At 41.7% G+C, this 24,324-nt stretch overlaps 1 protein-coding gene across 1 annotated transcript in view; it reads right to left on the bottom strand.

Annotated features, from left to right (window-relative positions):
• LOC139757506 (uncharacterized) overlaps positions 1 to 24,324 on the bottom strand; it is a 299,349-nt gene that overhangs the window by 80,647 nt on the left and 194,378 nt on the right. The window contains exon 9 of the mRNA XM_071678019.1: positions 9,295 to 9,441. Coding sequence (XP_071534120.1) covers positions 9,295 to 9,441 — 147 coding nt within the window. The remainder of the gene's footprint in view (positions 1 to 9,294; positions 9,442 to 24,324) is intronic.

Raw genomic sequence — 24,324 nt, 5'->3', positions numbered from 1 at the left:
GCACTATGAAAAGACAACAAAGGCCACATTCGTTCAGACTCAGTCTCTAGCTGTCATGTGCAATGCACCGAAACCACAGCTTCTTTTCTACATCCAGGCCCCAGAAAACTTTCCATGATTTACCCCAGACGCTTCACATGCCCTGGTTCAATCCAGTAACAGCATGTCAACTTTGGTACACCACATCGTTGCAATTCACTCTATTACTTGCACCCTCCTGTATGTTCAGGACCCGATCGCTCAAATTTCTTTTCACTACATCCTTCCACCTCCAATTTGATCCCCCGCATCTCCTTGTTCCTTCCAACTCTGAAACGTATATCCTCTTCCTCACTCATTCTCTTCATATGTTCAAACCATTTCAACACACTCTTCTGCTCTCTCAACCACATTCTTTATATTTCCACAGACCTTTCTTACCCCTTTCATTACTTACTCGATCAAATGTTTCGGGAGCAAAATCAGGGGTTGGTCAGAGGAAAAGAGCAAACGAAGGAGTAGCACTCTTTCTCAAGCAGGAGTTGGGAGAGTATGTGAGAGAGTGTAAGAGGGTAAGCTCTAGAATGATAAAGGTAAAAGTGAAAGTGGATTGAGAGAGACGAGTGATTATTGATGCCTATGGACATGGTCATGAGAGGAAAGATCATGAGAGGCAAGTGTTTTGGGAGCACCTTAGTGAGTGTGTCAGCAGCTTTGATGCACAAGATCGGGTTATAGTGAAAGGTGATTTAAATGCAAAGGTGAGCAATGTGGTAGTTGAGGGTATAATTGGTGTGCATATAGTGTTCAATGCTGTAAATGGAAATGATGAAGAGCTTGTACATTTGTGTGCTGAAAATGGACTGGTGATTGGGAATACTTGGTTTAAAAACAGATATACATAAGTATGCGTATGCAAGTAGGAGAGATGGCAAAAGAGCGTTATTGGATTACGTGTTAATTGATAGCCACAAATGAGAGACTCTTGGATGTTGATGTGCCGAGAGAGGCAACTGAAGGGATGTCTGATCATTATCTTGTGGAGGCGAAGGTCAAGAATTGTTGAGATTTTCAGAAAAGAATGGAGAATGTTGGGGTGAAGAAAGTGGTGAGAGTAAGTGAGCTTGGAAAGGAGACTTGTGTGAAGGTGAGAACAAATGACGAAAGGGGAGTGGGGGAGGAATGGGATGTATTTAGGGAAGCAGTGATGGTTTGCGCAAAAGATGCTTGTGGTATGAGAAATGTGGGAGGTGGGCAGATTAGAAAGGGTAGTGAGTGGTGGGATGAAGAAGTAAGATCGTTAGTGAAAAAGAAGAGAGAGGCGTTTGGACGATTTTTGCAGGGAAGTATTGCAGATGACTGGGAGATATATGAAAGAAGGCGGCAGGAGTTCAAGATTAAGGGGCAAGAGGTTAAAAAGAGGTCAAATGAGAGTTGGTGTGAGAGAAGATCATTAGATTTTAGGGAGAATATAAAGATATTTTTGAAGGAGGAAGATTAAGTGCATAGGAGAAGATAACAAATGGGAACATCTATGTATATAGAATTGGTGAAGTGAGATGGAGTGAATAGTTGAAGGTTTATTGAATGTGTTTGATGTGGCAGATACAGGGTGTTTTGGTCGAGGTGGTGTGCAAAGTGAGAGGGTCAGGGAGAATGGTTTGGTAAACTGAGAACAGGTAATGAAAGCTTTATGGAAGATGAAAGCCGGCAAGGCAGCAGGTTTGGATGGTAAGCAGTGGAATTTATAAAAAAAAGAAAGGGGTTGACTTTGTTGTTGATTGCTTGGTAAGGATATTCAATATATGTATGGTTCATGGTGAAGTGCCTGAAGATTGGCGGAATGCATGCATAGTGCGTGTATTGGAGGATAACGCATGTACAGATCATCAGATTGGGGAAGAGCAGTGAGTTTCAGAAGTGGTAGAGGCTGTGTAGATCAGGTGTTTTCTTTGAAGAATGTATGTGAGAAATACCTATAAAAACAGATAGATTTGTATGCAGCATTTATGGATCTGGAGAGGGCAAATGATAGAGTTGATAGAGATACTTTGTGGAAGGTATTAAGAGTATATGGTGTGGGAGGTAAGTTGCTAGAAGCAGTGAAAAGTATTTACCAAGGATGTAAGGCATGTGTATGAGTAGGAGGAGAAGAAATTGGTTCTCAGTGAACGTCGTTTTGTGGCAGGGTTGCGTGATGTCTCCATGGTTATCTATATTGTTTATGGATGGGTTATTATGGAAGTGACTGCAAGAGTTTTGCAGTCTATTGCAGATGAGAGGGCTTGGGAAGTGAGTCAGTTGTTGTTCGCTGATGATACAGCACTGGTGGCTGATTCGGATGAGAAATTGCTGAGGTTGGTGACTGAATTTGGTAAAATGTCAAAGAAGATAGCTGAGAGTAAATGTGAATAAGAGCAAGGTTATTAGGTTTAGTCGGATTTAAGGACAAGTTAATTGGGATGTAAGTTTCAATAGAGAAAAACTGGAGGTAGCGATGTGTTTTAAGTATCAGTGAATGGACTTAGCAGCGGATGGAACAATAGAAGCGAAAGTGAGTCACGTGATGGAGGAGGGGGCGAAGGTTCTGGGAGCGTTGAAGAATGTGTGGAAGGCGAGAAAGTTATCTCGGAGAGCAAAAATGTTATAAGGTTGTGAGGCATAGGCTATAGATAGGGGTGTGTGGAGGAGGGTGGGTGTGTTGGAAATTAAATTTTTGAGGACAATATGTAGGGTGAGGTGGTTTGATCGAGTAAATAATGAAAAGGTAAAAGAGGTGTGTGGTAATAAAAAGCGTGGTTGAGAGAGAAGAAGAGGGTGTGTTGGAATGGTTTGGACACATGAAGAAAATAAGTGAGGAAAGATTGACAAAGAGGATATATGTGTTAGAGGTAGAGGGAACGAGGAGAAGCGGGAAAATTGGAGGTGGAAGGATAGAGTGAAAAAGATTTTGAGGCGTGAAAGGAATAGAGTGAATTGGAATGATGTGATATACCGGGGTCAACGTGCTGTCAATGGATTGATCCAGGGTATGTGAAGCGTTTGGGGTAAACCATGGAAAGGTGTGGAGGGGCCTGGTTGTGGAAAAGGAACTGTGGTTTCAGTGCATAACACATGACAGCTAGCGAGAGAGAGAGAGAGAGAGAGAGAGAGAGAGAGAGAGAGAGAGAGAGAGAGAGAGAGAGAGAGAGAGAGAGAGAGAGAGAGAGAGAGAGAGAGAGAGAGAGAGAGAGAGAGAGAGAGAGAGAGAGAGAGAGAGAGAGAGAGAGAGAGAGAGAGAGAGAGAGAGAGAGAGAGAGAGAGAGAGAGAGAGAGAGCTATCTCGTGTGAGGTGGGGTGGCGACAGGAAAGGATGAAGAGAGTAAGTATGAATATGTACATGCGTATATACGTTCCTATGAGTCCACGGGGAAAATGAAACACGATAAGTTCCTAAGTGCACTTTCGTGCACTTGGGATATTATCTCTTTTTCTAAGAATTTCTCACATATATCACATATACCTCACATATATCCTCTATCACTTCTGAAACCACACTGCTCTTCCCCAATCTGATGCTCTGTACATGCGTACACCCGCTCAATCAATATCCTCCCATATAATTTCCCAGGAATACTCATCAAACTTATACCTCTGTAATTTGAACATTCACCTTTATCCCCTTTGCCTTTGTACAATGGCACTATGCATGCATTCCGCCAATCCTCAGGCACTTCATGGTTACGATACAATGAGTATCGTAACCAACTAGTCAACAACACAGTCACCCACTTTTTTAATAAATTTCATGGCAATACCATCCAATCCCGCCGCCTTCCCTGCTTTCATCTTCCGCAAAGCTTTCACTTGCACTTCTTTGTTTACCAAATCATACTCCCTGACCCTCTCACTTCGCACACCACCTCAACCAAAACACTCTATATCTGCCACTCTATCATCAAACACATTCAACAGGCCTTCAAAATACTCACTCCATCTCCCTAACACTTCACCACTACTTGTTATTACCACCCCATTTGCCCCCTTCACGATGTTCCCATTTGTTCTCTTGTCTTACGCACTTTATCTACCTCCTCCCTAAACATTTTTTCATTTTCCCTAAGATTTAATGACACACTCTCACCCCAACTCTCATTTGTCTTCTTTTTCACTTCTTGCATCTTTCTCTTGACCTCTTGCCTCTTTCTTTCATACATCTCCCAATTATTTGTGCTATTTCCTTGCAAAAATTGTCCAAATGCCTCTCTCTTCTCTTTCACTAACAATCTCACTTCTTCATCCCACCACTCACTACCCTTTCTAATCTTCCCACCTCCCACCTTTCTCGTGCCACAAGCATCTTTTGCGCAAGCTATCACCGCTTCCCCAAATACATCCCATTCCTCCTCCATTCCCCTTACATCATTTGCTCTCATATTTGTGTGCTCAATCTCTCCTGGTACTTCCTCACACAAGTCTCCTTTCCAAGCTCACTTACTCTCACCACTCTCTTCACCCCCAACATTGTCTCTTCTTTTCTGAAATCATAAAATATCTTCACCTTTGCCTCAACAAGATAATGATCAAAACTCCCTCCAGTTGCCCCTCTCAGCACATCTACATCCAAAAGTCTCTTTCTCACGCCTATCAATCAACACGTAATCCAATAATGCTCTCTGGCCATCTCACCTACTTACATACGTATACTTATGTATATTTCTCTTTTTAAACCAGGTATTCCCAATCACCAATCCTTTTTCAGCACAAATCTACAATCACTTCACCATTTCCATTTGCAACACTGAACACCCCATGTACACCAATTATACCCTTAACTGACACGTTACTCATCTTTGCATTTAAATCACCCATCACTATTCATATTTACTCTCAGCTTTCTTATTTAAACAGACCTTACTAAACACAGTCACCAACTTCTGCAGTTTCTCACCCGAATCAGCCACCAGTGCTGTATTATCAGCGAACAACAGCTGACTCACTTCCCAAGCGCTCTCATCCATAACAGACTGCATACTTGCCCCTCTCTCCAAAACTCTTGGATTCACCTCCCTAACCATCCACAAAGAATTTTATCAACCATGGAGTCATCACGTCCCTGCCGCAAACCGACATTCACTGGGGACCAATCACTTTCCTCTTTTCATACTCGTACACATGCCTTACATCCTTGATAAGAATTTTTCACTGCTTCTAGCGACTTACCTCTCACAAAATATACCCTTAATACCTTCCACAGAACATCGCTATGAACTCTATCATATGCCTTCTCCAGATCCATGAATGCTACATTAAAATCAATCTGTTTTTCTAAGTATTTCTCACATACTTCAAAGGAAACACCTGATTCACACATACTCTACCACTTCTGAAACCACACTGCTATTCCCCAATCTGATGCTCTGTACATGCGTTTCCCTTCTCAATGAATACCCTCTTATATAATTTCCAAGGAATACTCAACAAACTTATACCCATCTAATTTGAACGCTAACCTATATCCCTTTTGCCTTTGTGCAATGGCACTATGCATGCACTTCACAATGACCCACACATATATTGAATATCCTTACCAACCAGTCAACAACAAACTCACCCACCTTTTTTTTAATGAATTCCACTGCAGTGCCATCTATACCCACCATCTTGCCGGCTTTCATCTTCCGCAAAGCTTTCACTACCTCTTCTCTGTTTAGTAAACCGTTCTCCCTGACCCTTTCGCTTCGCTCACCACCTCAACAAAAACACCTCATATCTCCCACGCTATCACCAAACACATTCAACAAACATTCAAAATACTCACTCTATATCCTTCTCACTTCACCAGTTCTATACATATATTATCATTATTATTTTGCTTTGTCGCTGTCTCCCGCGTTAGCGAGGTAGCGCAAGGAAACAGACGAAAGAATGGCCCAAGTCCACCCACATACACATGTATATACATACACGTCCACACACGCAATTATACATACCTATACATCTCAATGTATACATATATATGCACACACAGACATATACATACATACACATGTACATAATTCATACTGTCTGCCTTTATTCATTCCCATCGCCACATCCCTACACATGGAATAACAACCCCCTCCCCCTTATGTGTGCGAGGTAGCGCTAGGAAAAGACAACAAAAGGCCCCATTCGTTCAAACTCAGTCTCTAGCTGTCATGTAATAATGCACCGAAACCACAGCTCCCTTTCCACATCCAGGCCCCACACAACTTGCCATGCTTTACCACAGACGCTTCACAAGCCCTCGTTCAATCCATTGATAGCAGGTTAACCCCGGTATACCACATCGTTCCAATTCACTCTATTCCTTGCACGCATTTCACCCTCCTGCATGTTGAGGCCCCGATCATTCAAAATCTTTTTCACTTCATCTTTCCACCTCCAATTTGGTCTCCCTCTTCTCCTCGTTCCCTCCACCTCCGACACATATATCCTCTTGGTCAATCTTTCCTCACTCATTCTCTCCATGTGACCAAACCTTTTCAAAACACCCTCTGCTGCTCTCTCAACCACACTCTTTCTATTACCACACATCTCTCTTACCCTTACATTAATTACTCGATCAAACCACCTCACACCACATATTGTCCTCAAATATCTCATTTCCAGCACATCCACCCTACTGCGTACAGCTCTATCCATAGCCCACGCCTCGCAACCATACAACATTGTTGGAACCACTATTCCTTCAAACATACCCATTATTGGTTTCCGAGATAATGATCTCGACTTCCACATATTCTTCAAGGTTTCCAGAATTTTCGCCCCTTCCCCCACCCTATGATTCACTTCCGCTTCCATGGTTCCATCGGCTGCCAGATCCACTCCCAGATATCTAAAACACTTCACTTCCTCCAGTTCTTCTCCATTCAAACATACCTCCCAACGGACTTCACCCTCAACCCTACTGTACCTAATAACTTTGCTCTTATTCATATTTATTCTCAGCATTCTTCTTTCACTCACTTTACCAAACTCAGTCACCAGCTTCTGCAGTTTCTCATCAATCAGCCACCAGCGCTGTATCATCAGCGAACAACAACTGATTCACTTCTTAAGCTCTCTCATCCACAACAGACTGCATATTTGCCCCTCTTTCCAAAACTCTTGCATTCACCTCCCTAACAACCCCATCCAGAAACAGATTAAACAACCATGGAGACATCACACACTCCTGCCGCAAACCTACATTCACTGAGAACCAATCACTTTCCTCTCTTCCTACACGTACACATGACTTATGTCCACGATAAAAACTTTTCACTGCTTCTAACAACTTGCCTCCCACACCTATATTCTTAATGCCTTCCACAGAGCATCTCTATCAACTCTATCATATGACTTCTCCAGATCCATAAATGCTACATACAAATTCATTTGCTTTTCTAAGTATTTCTCACATACATTCTTCAAAGCAAACACCTGATCCACACATCCTCCACCACTTCTGAGACCACACTGCTCTTCCCCAATCTGATGCTCTGTACATACCTTCACCCTCTCAATCAATACCCTCCCATATAATTTACCAGGAATACTCAACAAAATTATACCTCTGTAATTTGAGCACTCACTTTTATCCCCTTAGCCTTTGTACAATGGCACTATGCAAGCATTCCGACAATCCTCAGGCACCTCATCATGAATCATACATACATCAAATAACCTTACCAACCAGTCAACAATACCGTCACCCCCTTTTTTAATAAATTCCACTGCGATACCATCCAAACTCGCCGCCTTGCCGGCTTTCATCTTCCGCAAAACTTTTACTACCTCTTCTCTGTTTACCAAATCCTTCTCCCTAACCCTCACTTTGCACACCACCTCGACGAAAACACCATATATCTGCCACTCTATCATCAAACACATTCAACAAACCTTCAAAATACTCACTCCATCTCCTTCTCACATCACCACTACTTCTTATCACCTCCCAATTAGCCCCCTTCACTGAAGTTCCCATTTGTTCCCCCGTCTTACGCACTTTATCTACCTCCTTCCAAAACATCTTTTTATTCATGATACTCCCTCACCCCAACTCTCCATTGCCCTCTTTTTCACCTCTTGCACCTTTTCACCTCTTTCACCTTTCATCCCATTCCTCCCCCACTCCCCTTACCTCCTTTGTTCTCACCTTTTTCCATTCTGTACTGTGTCTCCTGGCACTTCCTCACACAAGTCTCCTTCCCAAGTTCACTTACTCTCACCACTCTCTAGACCCCAACATTCTCTCTCCTTTTCTGAAAACCTCTAGAAATCTTCACCTTCGCCTCCACAAGATAATGATTAGACATCCCTCCAGTTGCACCTCTCAGCACATTAACATCCAAAAGTCTCTTTTGCGCGCCTATCAATTAACACCTAATCCAATAACACTCTCTGGCAATCTCTCCTACTTACATACGTATACTTATGTATATCTCTCTTTTTAAACCAGGTATTCCCAATCACCAGTCCTTTTTCAGCACAAAAATCTACAAGCTCTTCACCATTTCCATTAACAACACTGAACACCCCATGTACACCAATTATTCCCTCAACTGCCACATATTTGATATATATATATATATATATTGGAAAGGATCACAATTTTGCGCAAGATTAAGATATTCCTATGAGCCCACAGGGAAAATGAAACACTATAAGTTACCAAGTGCACTTTCGTGTAAGAATCACATCATCAGGGGAGACATAAGAGAGAAATATAACAGTCAGTTGATATGCGTCGAAGAGACGAAGCTAGGACGTCAGCTGACTTATATTTCTCTCTTGTGTCTCCCCTGATGATGTGACTGTTACACGAAAGTGCACTTGGGAACTTATCTTATTTCATTTTCCCTGTGAACTTTTAGGAATATATATATATATATATATATATATATATATATATATATATATATATATATATATATATATATATATATATATATATATATATATATATATATATATACTAAAATCTGAACCTTCCCTTTCTCATAAATCACTAGTAATATCAATCAATATCCATATATATGAAAAGGTGATACGCAACCGTTAACATTCTATTCTAATTCAAATTGCACAATTCTAGTCGCAACAGGGAATGAAAATTATAAGATAATGTCCCCCGACATGTCCTCACAAAGAATTTTTCTTGACATCATCCCCCACAAAAATAACGAAAGAAAAAGAAAAAAGTATAACACCAGGTTCCTAGCTAATTGCTCAGTCATTATCATTCACGATGTCTTAAGCTTCATAATAGAGTCCCTTATGGAGCAAGTCTTTCTCCAACCTGCGACTCACTTCCACATAGGCCAGCCGACCTCCTGAGGCTCCGGCGTCAGGTTGATCTCGAAGCCCCGACGGGTAACCATGTACAGATTCCACCATCCGGTGGAGTCGTGCACGTAGAACAGTTCATTGTTCTGGTCGAACGAAGGCATCATCATGCTGAAAACATTGACAAAGATTCATTACACAAGCAAAGACAACAATGATAAAGAAGAATATATATATATATATATATATATATATATATATATATATATATATATATATATATATATATATATATATATATATATATATATGCTCAGTGAATGTAGGTTTGCGGCAGGGGTGTGTGATGTCTCCATGGTTGTTTAATTTGTTTATGGATGGGGTTGTTAGGGAGGTAAATGCAAGAGTCTTGGAAAGAGGGGCAAGTATGAAGTCTGTTGGGGATGAGAGAGCTTGGGAAGTGAGTCAGTTGTTGTTCGCTGATGATACAGCGCTGGTGGCGGATTCATGTGAGAAACTGCAGAAGCTGGTGACGGAGTTTGGTAAAGTATGTGGAAGAAGAAAGTTAAGAGTAAATGTGAATAAGAGCAAGGTTATTAGGTACAGTAGGGTTGAGGGTCAAGTCAATTGGGAGGTGAGTTTGAATGGAGAAAAACTGGAGGAAGTGAAGTGTTTTAGATATCTGGGAGTGGATCTGTCAGCGGATGGAACCATGGAAGCGGAAGTGGATCATAGGGTGGGGGAGGGGGCGAAAATTTTGGGAGCCTTGAAAAATGTGTTGAAGTCGAGAACATTATCTCGGAAAGCAAAAATGGGTATGTTTGAAGGAATAGTGGTTCCAACAATGTTGTATGGTTGCGAGGCGTGGGCTATGGATAGAGTTGTGCGCAGGAGGATGGATGTGCTGGAAATGAGATGTTTGAGGACAATGTCTGGTGTGAGGTGGTTTGATCGAGTAAGTAACGTAAGGGTAAGAGAGATGTGTGGAAATAAAAAGAGCGTAGTTGAGAGAGCAGAAGAGGGTGTTTTGAAATGGTTTGGGCACATGGAGAGAATGAGTGAGGAAAGATTGACCAAGAGGATATATGTGTCGGAGGTGGAGGGAACGAGGAGAAGAGGGAGACCAAATTGGAGGTGGAAAGATGGAGTGAAAAGGATTTTGTGTGATCGGGGCCTGAACATGCAGGAGGGTGAAAGGAGGGCAAGGAATAGAGTGAATTGGAGCGATGTGGTATACAGGGGTTGACGTGCTGTCAGTGGATTGAATCAAGGCATGTGAAGCGTCCGGGTGTAAACCATGGAAAGCTGTGTAGGTATGTATATTTGCGTGTGTGGACGTGTGTATGTACATGTGTATGGGGTGGGTTGGGCCATTTCTTTCGTCTGTTTCCTTGCGCTACCTCGCAACCGCGGGAGACAGCGACGAGGTATAAAAAAAAGAAAAAAAAAATATATATATATATATATATATATATATATATATATATATATATATATATATATATATATATATATATATTTTCTTATTTTTTTTTTTTATTTTGCTTTGTCACTGTCTCCCGCGTTAGCGAGTTAGCGCAAGGAAGCAGACGAAAGAATGGCCCAACCCACCCACATACACATGTATATACATACACGTCCACACACGCAAATATACATACCTATACATCTCACTGTACACATACATATACACCCACAGACATATACATATATACACATATACATAATTCATACTGTCTGCCTTTATTTATTCCCATCGCCGCCTCGCCACACGTGGAATAACATCCCCCTCCCCCCTCATGTGTGCGAGGTAGCGCTAGGAAAAGACAACAAAGGCCCCATTTGTTCACACTCAGTCTCTAGCTATCATGTAATAATGCACCGAAACCAAAGCCCCCTTTCCATATCCAGGCCCCACAGAACTTTCCATGGTTTACCCCAGACGCTTCACATGCCCTGGTTCAATCCATTGACAGCAGGTCGACCCCGGTATACCACATCTTTCCAATTCACTCTATTCCTTGCACGCCTTTCACCCTCCTGCATGTTCACGCTCCGATCACTCAAAATCTTTTTTCACTCCATCTTTCCACCTCCAATTTGGACTCCCACTTCTCGTTCCCTCCACCTCCGACACATATATCCTCTTGGTCAATCTTTCCTCACTCATTCTCTCCATGTGACCAAACCATTTCAAAACACCCTCTTCTGCTCTCTCAACCACGCTCTTTTTATTTCCACACATCTCTCTTACCCTTACATTAATTACTCGATCAAACCACCTCACACCACATACTGTCCTCAAATATCTCATTTAAAGCACATCCACCCTCCTGCGCACAACCCTATCCATAGCCCACGACTCGCAATCATACAACATTGTTGGAACCACTATTCCTTCAAACATGCCCATTTTTGCTTTCCGAGATAATGTTCTCGACTTCCAAACATTCTTCAAGGCTCCCAGAATTTTCGCCCCTTCCCCCACCCTATGATTCACCTCCGCTTCCATGGTTCCATCCGCTGCCAGATCCACTCCCAGATATCTAAAACACTTTACTTCCTCCAGTTCTTCTCCATTCAAACTTACCTCCCAATTGACTTGACCCTCAACCCTACTGTACCTAATATCCTTGCTCTTATTCACATTTACTCTTAACTTTCTTCTTTCAAACACTTTACCAAACTCAGTCACCAGCTTCTGCAGTTTCTCACATGAATCAGCCACCAGCGCTGTATCATCAGCGAACAACAACTGACTCACTTCCCAAGCTCTCTCATCCCCAACAGACTTCATACTTGCCCCTCTTTCCAAAACTCTTGCATTCACCTCCCTAACAACCCCATCCATAAACAAATTAAACAACCAGGGAGACATCACACACGCCTGCCGCAAACCTACATTCACTGAGAACCAATCACTTTCCTCTCTTCCTACACGTACACATACATGCCTTACATCCTCGATGAAAGCTTTCACTGCTTCTAACAACTTGCCTCCCACACCATATATTCTTAATACCTTCCACAGAGTATCTCTATCAACTCTATCATATGCCTTCTCCAGATCCATAAATGCTACATACAAATCCATTTGCTTTTCTAAGTATTTCTCACATACATTCTTCAAAGTAAACACCTGATCCACACATCCTCTACAACTTCTGAAACCACACTGCTCTTCCCCAATTTGATGCTCTGTACGTGCCTTCACCCTCTCAATCAATACCCTCCCATATAATTTACCAGGAATACTCAACAAACTTATACCTCTGCAATTTGAGCACTCACTCTTATCCCCTTTGCCTTTGTACAATGGCACTATGCAAGCATTCCGCCAATCCTCAGGCACCTCACCATGAATCATACATACATTAAATAACCTTTCCGACCAGTCAACAATACAGTCACCCCCTTTTTAATAAATTCCACTGCAATACCATCCAAACCTGCTGCCTTGCCGGCTTTCATCTTCCGCAAAGCTTTTACTACCTCTTCTCTGTTTACCAAATCATTTTCCCTAACCCTCTGAGTTTGCACACCACCTCGACCAAAACACCCTATATCTGCCACTCTATCATCAAACACATTCAACAAACCTTCAAAATACTCCCTCCATCTCCTTCTCACATCACCACTACTTGTTATCATCTCCCCATTAGCCCCCTTCACTGGCGGGGGGCCAGAAACCCTCCCCTCCTTGTATTTTGACTTTTTAAAAGGGGAAACAGAAGGAGTCACGCGGGGAGTGCTCATCCTCCTCGAAGGCTCAGATTGGGGTGTCTAAATGTGTGTGGATGTAACCAAGATGAGAAAAAAGGAGAGATAGGTAGTATGTTTGAGGAAAGGAACCTGAATGTTTTGGCTCTGAGTGAAACGAAGCTCAAGGGTAAAGGGGAAGAGTGGTTTGGGAATGTCTTGGCAGTAAAGTCAGCGGTTAGTGAGAGGACAAGAGCAAGAGAAGGAGTAGCAATACTCCTGAAACAGGAGTTGTGGGAGTATGTGATAGAGTGTAAGAAAGTATATTCTAGATTGATATGGGTAAAACTGAAAGTTGATGGAGAGAGATGGGTGATTATTGGTGCATATGCACCTGGGCATGAGGAGAAAGATCATGAGAGGCAAGTGTTTTGGGAGCAGCTGAATGAGTGTGGTAGTGGTTTTGTTGCACAAGATCGGGTTATAGTGATTTATGTGCTGAAAAAGGACTGGTGATTGGGAACTTGTTTAAAAGACGAGATATACATAAGTATTCGTATGTAAGTAGGATAGATGGCCAGAGAGCGTTATTGGATTGCATGTTAATTGAAAGGCGCGCGAAAGAGAGACTTTTGGATTCTAATGTGCTGAGAGGTGCAACTGGAGGGATGTCTGATCATTATCTTGTGGATGCTAAGGTGAAGATTTGTAGAGGTTTTCAGAAAAGAAGAGAGAATGTTGGGGTGAAGAGAGTGGTGAGAGTAAGTGAGATTGGGAAGGAGACTTGTGTGAGGAAGTACCAGGAGAGACTGAGTACAGAATGGAAAAAGTGTGAACAAAGGTGGTAAGGGGAGTTGGGGAGGAATGGGATGTATTTAGGGAAGCAGTGATGGTTTGCACAAAAGATGCTTGTGGCATGAGAAGCGTGGGAGGTGGGTTGATTAGAAAGGGTAGTGAGTGGTGGGATGAAGAGGTAAGATTATTAGTGAAAGAGAAGAGAGAGGCATTTGGACGATTTTCGCAGGGAAAAAATGCAAATAAGTGGGAGATGTATAAAAGAAAGCGGCAGGAGGTCAAGAGAAAGGTGCAAGAGGTGAAAAAGAGGGCAAATGAGAGTTGGGGTGAGAGAGTATCATTAAATTTTAGGGAAAATAAAAAGATGTTTTGGAAGGAGGTAAATAAAGTGCGTAAGACAAGGGAGCAAATGGGATATATGTATATATATATATATATATATATATATATATTTATATATTTTTTTTTTTTTTTTTTTTTTTTTTTTATACTTTGTCGCTGTCTCCCGCGTTTGCGAGGTAGCGCAAGGAAACAGACGAAAGAAATGGCCCAACCCCCCCCATACACATGTACATACACACGTCCACACACGCAAATATACATACCCACACAGCCCTCCACGGCCCACCCCGGACGCTCCACATGCCCTGATTCAATCCACTGACAGCACGTCAACCCCTGTATGGCCCAACCTCCCCCATACACATGTACATACACACGTCCACACACGCAAATATACATACCCACACAGCCCTCCACGGCCCACCCCGGACGCTCCACATGCCCTGATTCAATCCACTGACAGCACGTCAACCCCTGTATACCACATCGCTCCAATTCACTCTATTCCTTGCCCTCCTTTCACCCTCCTGCATGTTCAGGCCCCGATCACACAAAATCCTTTTCACTCCATCTTTCCACCTCCAATTTGGTCTCCCTCTTCTCCTCGTTCCCTTCACCTCCGACACATATATCCTCTTGGTCAATCTTTCCTCACTCATTCTCTCCATGTGCCCAAACCATTTCAAAACACCCTCTTCTGCTCTCTCAACCACGCTCTTTTTATTTCCACACATCTCTCTTACCCTTACGTTACTTACTCGATCAAACCACCTCACACCACACATTGTCCTCAAACATCTCATTTCCAGCACATCCATCCTCCTGCGCACAACTCTATCCATAGCCCACGCCTCGCAACCATACAACATTGTTGGAACTACTATTCCTTCAAACATACCCATTTTTGCTTTCCGGGATAATGTTCTCGACTTCCACACATTTTTCAAGGCTCCCAAAATTTTCGCTCCCTCCCCCACCCTATGATCCACTTCCGCTTCCATGGTTCCATCCGCTGACAGATCCACTCCCAGATATCTAAAACACTTCACTTCCTCCAGTTTTTCTCCATTCAAACTCACCTCCCAATTGACTTGACCCTCAACCCTACTGTACCTAATAACCTTGCTCTTATTCACATTTACTCTTAACTTTCTTCTTCCACACACTTTACCAAACTCAGTCACCAGCTTCTGCAGTTTCTCACATGAATCCGCCACCAGCGCTGTATCATCAGCGAACAACAACTGACTCACTTCCCAAGCTCTCTCATCCCCAACAGACTTCATACTTGCCCCTCTTTCCAAGACTCTTGCATTTACCTCCCTAACAACCCCATCCATAAACAAATTAAACAACCATGGAGACATCACGTACCCCTGCCGTAATCCTACATTCACTGAGAACCAATCACTTTCCTCTCTTCCTACACGTACACACGCCTTACATCCTCGATAAAAACTTTTCACTGCTTCTAACAACTTGCCTCCCACACCATATATTCTTAATACCTTCCACAGAGCATCTCTATCAACTCTATCATATGCCTTCTCCAGATCCATAAATGCTACATACAAATCCATTTGCTTTTCTAAGTATTTCTCACATACATTCTTCAAAGCAAACACCTGATCCACACATTCGCCATTTCCCGCATCAGCAAGGTAGCGTTAAGAACAGAGGTCTGGGCCTCTGAGGGAACATCCTCACTTGGCCCCCTTCTCTGTTCCTTTTTTTGGAAAATTAAAAAAAAAAAAAAAAAAAAGAGGGGAGGATTTCCAGCCCCCCGCTCCCTCCCCTTTTAGTCGCCTTCTACGACACGCAGGGAATACGTGGGAAGTATTCTTTCTCCCCTATCCCCATATATATATATATATATATATATATATATATATATATATATATATATATATATATATATATATATATTTAGCATTCCTTATGTGAATTAACCATGTCTACCTTTCCATCATCCTAACATTTTCTGGTTGACCGAACTCGTTATGTTAGATATAATTAACGCAAAATGCTTTGGAAAATAACTATGGAGAGAACCACTAAACTGAAAAAGATTTTGCGAAAATTTGGTACAAATTAGGAGACAGTGAATCTATAGGTATATGATACTCACAGGTAAAGTTGAGAAGATGTGTGGATTGAACAGCAAGTTTGATAAGTTAAAAGAGTTTCATATTTGAAATATGGTTTACAGTATGTAAAGGACTAAGTATCATCTTGAATATAAAGCGTTTAGCATCATGTAGCATCATAAGTGAGCAATGTCTGACATTCATGAGTAAATTAGAGTCCTGTGATAGAGAATAACGAGAGAAGTGAATGCAAGGCTTTCGGAATGAGCAGGAATGTAGTCTGTTAGAAGTTAGGGGGCCTGAGAGGGGAGTCAGTTGTTTGTTGATGATACGGGACTGAGTGCAGGTTCGAAAGGGACACTGCAAAAGATGGTGTCTGAGTTTGTGAAAGTGAGGGATAAGAGAAAGTTGAGAATAAATGTGAATAAAGCTAAGCATTGAAAAAGTTTGATTTGGAAATTTGAATGGAGAGAACTTGGAAGAAGTGGAGTGTTTCATATACCTGGGAGAGGATATGGCAATGAATGAAACCATGGGAGCTGTAGTGAGCCATAAGGTGGATGAGAGGCTAGAGGTCCTGGTTGCACTTAGGGACGTGTGGAAAGGGAGAAACTTTAAGGGTATCGATGCGTATGTTTTGTGGTTTTATATGGTTGGTGATGTTGTATGGCGCGAGGTCTGGGTCTGAGGAAGAAAATGTAAGGACAAGAGTGGATGTATTGCAAATGAAATGTATGAGGAAAGTATGTTGTGTGAGGAAGGTTGATCGAATAAGAGATGAAATGGTAAGTAAGAGGATTATATATCAGAGACCTAAAGATGATGTGCTGGAATAGCTTTGACATATTGAGATGGCGAGTGAATATAGGATGACAGAGAGGCTATACATGTCAGACATGGATGGAACAAGGACAAGAGGGACACCAAGTGGGAGGTGGATGAATGGGGTGAAATTTTTTTTTCGAAGGATCGGGATCTGAACATGCAGAAGGTTGTGAGGTATGCAAGTTAGAAAGCGACTTAGACCGATATGGTGAAAAGAGCGCGACGTGCTAATTGTTCTGAGCCAGTGCATATGAAGCAGTCGGAAGAAACCTTGGAAAAGTCTGAGGGGCCTGTTGTAAATATGACAGTTAGAGAGTGGATGTGAATGAATAAAGCCACTTCGTCTGTTCCTCGCGCTACCCCAGTGACACAGAAAATGGCAAACATATCAAAAAACGAGAAAGAAAAATGAAACACAACAGCCATATGATTTTCTGGAACTACTAGTTCTTCGAACATAAATACTTTTGCCCTCCCAGATAATGTTCTCTCTTCCTATTCATTGTTCAGCGCTCCTAGAACCTTCGACCCCTCACCCATACGATGTACTTCCGCTTCCAAGCCTCCACCCGCTATCATGTCTACTCCTGGTTATCTAAAACAATTAATTTATCCCAAGTTTCCGCCATTCGAAATCATACCCCAACTCACTTGTCCCTCAACCCTGCTAAACCTCATAACCTTGCTAATATTCACATTTTATTCCAACTTCCTTATTTAACACATTCTTCTAAGCTCATTCGTAAAATTCTGCAATTTACACTCGAATCCCCCGCCAGTGCTGTATCAGCAGCAAAAAAAACTGATTCACTCCTCAGGCCACTCTCCCCAAGACTCATTTACCTCCCTCACCACCTCATCCATAAACAAATTAAACAATGCTCACATTACACACCTCTACTGAAGACCAAACTTCATTTGGAACAATTTACTCTCCTCTTTTCCTACTCGTTCACTTGTCTTACACCCTTGATAAAACTTCTCACCATTTCAAGCAGCTTTCCTCTCGCATGGTATAATTCTTAATATCTTCCACAAGGCATACATATCAACCCTATCATATTCTTTCTCTAGACCCATAAGTACTATCTACAAATCCATTTGATTCTCTCAGTATATTTCACATCACATTCTTTAAAGCAAACATCTGATCCTCATATCCTCTACCACTTCTGAAACCGCACTGCTCCTCCTAAGTCTGATGCTCTGTAAATGCCTTCACCCTCTCAATCACTATCCTCCCATACAACTTAACAGCTACATTCAACAAACTTATATCTCTGTTGTTTGAACACTTACCTTTATCCCCCTTGCCGTTAGACAATGGCGCTATACATGCGCTCTGCCAGTCCTCAAACACTTCACCATGATCCAAACACACACTGAAAATCCCTACCAACCAATCAACAACACAGTCATTCCCTTTCTTAATATATTCAACTATAATACCATCCACTCAAGCCAACTTGCCACATGTCATCTTACGTGAGGCTTTCACCATATCTTCTCTTTTCACTAAACCACTCTCCAAGACTCTTTCACTTCGCATATCATCCCGACCATTATCAAGAACATTCAATCATTCTTCAAACTATCGACTCAATCGCACATCATTTACATCCTTCCAAACCATTTCATCCTCCCTAAAATTTACTAATACTAGCTCATCCCAATTCTTATTTGCCCTCTTTTTCACTCCATGCACCTTTCTTCTTAACCTCCTGCCGCCTTTTCTTAAACAATTCCCAATACTTTCCTCTCTTTCCTAGTAAGTACAGCCCAAACACCTCCCTTTTCACTTTCATTAGCAACTTTACGTCTTTATCCCATCCCTCACTATACTTTCTAATCTGCCCATCTCCCACTCTTCACATGTCATATGTATCTCTTGCACATGCCATCACTGCTTCCCTAAATACCACCAATGGCTCACCCCACTCCCATTGCTTCAGTTACTTTCACCTTTTGCCATTTTACCCTCAATCTCTCCTGGTATTTCTTCATATAAATCTCTTTTCCAAGCTCATTTAATCTCACCACTGTCTTCTCACCAAGAGTGTTTCCTGTTTTCCAAAAACCTTTACAAATCTTCACCCTCGCCTCCACAAGACGATGATTAGACATCCCACCAGCGGCCCTTCTCAGCACATTAACATTCAAAATTTTCTCTCATTGCCCGCTGACCATATCTCTAACGCAAAACATTATCTTTTTTATATCCCTCTTCTTAAACCATGTATTCCCAATCACTATCCTTTTCAACTCAAAACTCCAAAAGCTGTACACCATTTCCACATATAATACTGAAAACCAAATGCCCCCCAGTTATATTCTTAACTGCCACCATACTCTACTTCGCATTCAAATTACAAACACCCGGACGGTCCCTTAAATCAAAACTGCTAACACACTCACTTAGCTCCTCCAAAAACACATGCCGCTTATCTTTCTTCCCATTGTCGGATGCATAAGCACTATCAATCATCCACCGCTCGCCACCAACTTTCATTTTTGCCCATGCCAGTATAGAATTCACTTCGATACACTCTTTCACATACTCCAACCATATGGCGTCCTAGGTAGGTCTCTTCGTTGTATATCAACTGACTTTTATATTTCTCTCTTGTGTCCCCCTTGATGATGTGATTATTACACGAAAGTGCACTTGGGAACTTATCGTGTTTCATTTTCCCGGTGGGCTAATAGGAGTATATATATATATATATATATATATATATATATATATATATATATATATATATATATATAAGTGAGTGTTCAAATTACAGAGGTATAAGTTTGTTGAATATTCCTGGGAAATTTTATGGGAGGGTATTGATTGAGAGGGTAAAGGCATGTACAGAGCATCAGATTGGAGAAGAGCAGTGTGGTTTCAGAAGTGGTAGAGGATGTGTGAATCAGGTGTTTGCTTTGAAGAATGTATGTGAGAAATACTTAGAAAACAGATGGATTTGTATGTAGAATTTATGGATCTAGAGAAGGCATATCATAGAGTTGAGAGAGATGCTCTGTGGAAGGTATTATGAGTATATGGTGTAGGAGTTAAGATGCTAGAAGCAGTGAAAAGTTTTTATCAAAAATGTAAGGCACGTGTACGAGTAGGAAGAAAGCGATTGGTTCCCAGTGAATGTCGGTTAGCGGCAGGGGTGCGTGATGTCTCCATGGTTGTTCAATTTGTTTATGGATGGGGTTGTTAGGGAGGTAAATGCAAACGTTTTTGATAGAGGGGCAATTATGCAGACTGTAGGATAAGAGGGCTTGGAAAGTTAGTCAGCTGTTGTTCGCTGATGATACAACGTTGGTGGCTAATTTGGGTGAGAAACTGCAGAAGTTGGTAACTGGCCTTTGTTGTTTTTTCCTTGCGGTACTCTATTCGTTGCACGCCTTTCACCCTCCTGTATGTTTAGGCCCCGATAGCAAAAAATCTTTTTCACTTTATCCTTCCACCTCCAATTTGGTTTCCCACTTCTCCTCGTTTCCTCCACCTCTGACACATATATCCTCTTTGTCAATCTTTCCTCACTTATTCTCTCCATGTGACCAAACCATTTCAAAACACCATCTCCTCTCTCAACCACACTTTTTATTTTCACACATCTCTCCTACCTTTTCATTACTTACTCGATCAAACAACCTCACCTCACATATTGTCCTCAGACATCTCATTTCCAATACATCCACCCTCCTCCACAAAACCCTATATATAGCCACGCCTCGAACAGTATAACGTTGTTGGAACCACTATTCATTCAAACATACGCATTTTTCCTCTCCGAGATAATATTCTCGCCTTCCACACATTTTTCAACGCTCACAGGACTTTCAGCCCCGCCCTCACCCTGTGGCTCACTTCCGCTTTCATGGTTCCATCCACTGCCAAATCCACTCCCAGATATCTAAAACACTTCACTTCCTCCAGTTTTTCTCTATTGAAACTTACCTCTAATTGACTTCTTCCTCAACCCTACTGCACCTAATAACCTTGCTCTTATTCACATTTACTTGCAGCTTTCTTCTTTCACACACTTTACCAAACTCAATCACCAGCTTCTGCAGTTTCTCACATGAATTAGCCACCAGCGGTGTATCATCAGCGAACAACAGCTGACTCACTTCCCAAGCTCTCTCTTCCACAACAGACTGCATACTTGCCCCTCTTTCCAAAACTCTTGCATTCACTTCTCTAACAACCCTAACAACCCCATCCATAAACAAATTAAACAACCATGGAGACATCACGCACCCCCTGCCAGAAACCAACATTCACTGAGAACCAATCACTTTCCTCACTTCCGACTCGTACACATACCTTACATCCTGGACAAAAACATTTCACTGCTTCTAACAACTTGCCTCCCACAACATATGTTCTTAATGCCTTCCATAGATCATATCTATCAATTCTATCATATGACTTCTCCAGATCCATGAATGCTACATACAATTCCATTTGCTTTTCTATGTATTTCTCACATACATTCTTCAAAGCAAGCACCTGATCCACACATCCTCTACCATTCCTGAAACCACACTGCTGTTCCACGGTCTGATGCTCTGTACATGCCTACACCCTCTAAATCAATACCCTCCCATATAATTTCCCAGAAATACTCAATAAACATATACCTCTGTAATTCGACCACTCACCTGTATCCCAAGTGCCTTTGTACAATACCACTATGCAGGCATTCCGCTAATCCTCAGGCACCTCACCATGAGTCATACATATAGTAAATATCCTTACTACACAATCAACAACACAAGTCACCCCCTTTTTTATAAATTCCACTGCAATACTATCCAAACCTGCTGCCTTGCCAGCTTCCATCTTCTGCAAAGCTTTTACTACCTCTTCTCTGTTTACCAAATCGTTCTCCCTAACCCTATCACTTTGCACACCACCTCGACCGAAACACACTATATCTGCCACTCTATCATCAAACACATTCAACAAACCTTCAAAAAACTCACTCCATCTCCTTCTCACATCACCACGACTTGTTATCACCTCCCCATTAGCCCCCTTCACTGAAGGTCCCATTTGTTCCCTCGTCTTACGCACTTTATTTGCCTCCTTCCAAAATATCTTTTCATTCTCCCAAAAATTTAATGATACTCTCTCATCCCAACTCTCATTTGCCCTCATTTTCACCTCTTGCACCTTTCTCTTGACCTCCTGCCTCTTTCTTTTATACATCTCCCATTCATTTGAATTATTTCCCTGCAAAGATCGTCCAAATGCTTCTCTCTTCTCTTTCACTAATAATCTTACTTCCTCATCCCACCACTCACTACCCGTTCTAATCTACCCACCTCCCACGCTTCTCATGCCACAAGCATCTTTGCGCAAACCATCACTGCTTCCCTAAATATATCCCATTCCTCCCCCACTCCCCTTACGTCCTTTGTTCTCACCTTCTTCCATCTGTACTCAGTCTCTCCTGGTACTTCCTCACACAAGTCTCCTTCCCAAGCTCACTTACTCTCACCACACTTTTCACCCCAGCATTCTCTCTTCTTTTCTGAAAACCTCTACAAATCTTCACGTTCGCCTCCACAAGATAATGATCAGACATACCCCCAATGGCACATCTCAGCACATTAACATCCAAAAGTCTCTCTTTCGCGCGCCTATCAATTAACACGTGGTCCAATAACCCTCTCTGGCCATCTCTCCTACTTACATAAGTATACTTATGTATATTTCTCTTTTTAAACCAGGTATTCCCATTCAGCAGTCCTTTTTCAGAACATAAATCTACAAACTCTTCACCATTTCCATTTACAACATTGACCACCACATGTATACCAATTATTCCTTCAACTGCCACATTACTCACCTTTGCATTCAAATCACCCATCACTATAACCCGGTCTCGTACATCAAAACTACTAACACACTCACTCAGCTGCTCCCAAAACACTTGCCTCTCATGATCTTTCTTCTCATGCCCAGGTGCATATGCACCAATAATCACCCATCTCTCTTCATCCACTTTCAGTTTTACCCATATCAATCTAGAGTCTAGTTTCTTACAATCTCTCACATACTCCCACCACCCCTGTTTCAAGACTAGTGCTACTCCTTCCCATGCTCTTGTCCTCTCACTAACCCCTGACTTTACTCCCAAGACATTCCCAAACCACTCTTCCCTTCGCCCTTGAGCTTCGTTTTACTCAGAGCCAAAACATCCAGGTTCCTTTCCTCAAACATACTACCTATCTCTCCTTTTTTCTCATTTTAGTTCCATACACACATATTTATTTAGACACCCCAATCTGAGCCTTCGAGGAGGATGAGCACTCCCCGCGTGACTCCTTCTATTTCCCCTTTTAGAAAGTTAAAATACAAGGAGGGGAGGATTTCCATCCCCCCCCCCCTCCCGTCCCCTTTAGTCGCCTTCTACGACACGTGAGGAATGCGTGGGAAGTATTCTTTTTCCCTATCCCCAGGAATGGATATATATATATATATATATATATATATATATATATATATATATATATATATATATATATATATATATATATATATATATATATATATACATATATATATATATATATATATATATATATATATATATATATATATATATATATATATATATATATATATATATATATATATATATATATATATATATATATATATATATATATATTGAATCAAGGCATGTGAAGCGTCTGGGGTAAACCATGGAAAGCTGTGTAGGTATGTATATTTGCGTGTGCGGACGTATGTATATACATGTGTATGGGGGTGGCCAGAGAGCGTTATTGGATTACGTGTTAATTGACAGGCGCGCGAAAGAGAGACTTTTGGATGTTAATGTGCTGAGAGGTGCAACTGGAGGGATGTCTGAACATTATCTTATGGAGGCTAAGGTGAAGATTTGTATGGGTTTTCAGAAAAGAAGAGAGAATGTTGGGGTGAAGAGGGTGGTGAGAGTAAGTGAGCTTGGGAAGGAGACTTGTGTGAGGAAGTACCAGGAGAGACTGAGTACGGAATGGAAAAAGGTAAGAACAATGGAAGTAAGGGGAGTGGGGGAGGAATGGGATGTATTTAGGGAATCAGTGATGGATTGCGCAAAGGATGCTTGTGGCATGAGAAGAGTGGGAGGTGGGTTGATTAGAAAGGGTAGTGAGTGGTGGGATGAAGAAGTAAGATTATTAATGAAAGAGAAGAGAGTGGCATTTGGACGATTTTTGCAGGGAAAAAATGCAATTGAGTGTGAGATGTATAAAAGAAAGAGACAGGAGGTCAAGAGAAAGGTGCAAGAGG

Source organism: Panulirus ornatus, chromosome 27, assembly GCF_036320965.1.
Source record: "Panulirus ornatus isolate Po-2019 chromosome 27, ASM3632096v1, whole genome shotgun sequence".
NCBI classification, from domain to species: domain Eukaryota; kingdom Metazoa; phylum Arthropoda; class Malacostraca; order Decapoda; family Palinuridae; genus Panulirus; species Panulirus ornatus.
The sequence above is the reverse complement of the archived record's forward strand: the minus strand, read 5'-3'. Positions and strand labels throughout refer to the sequence as shown.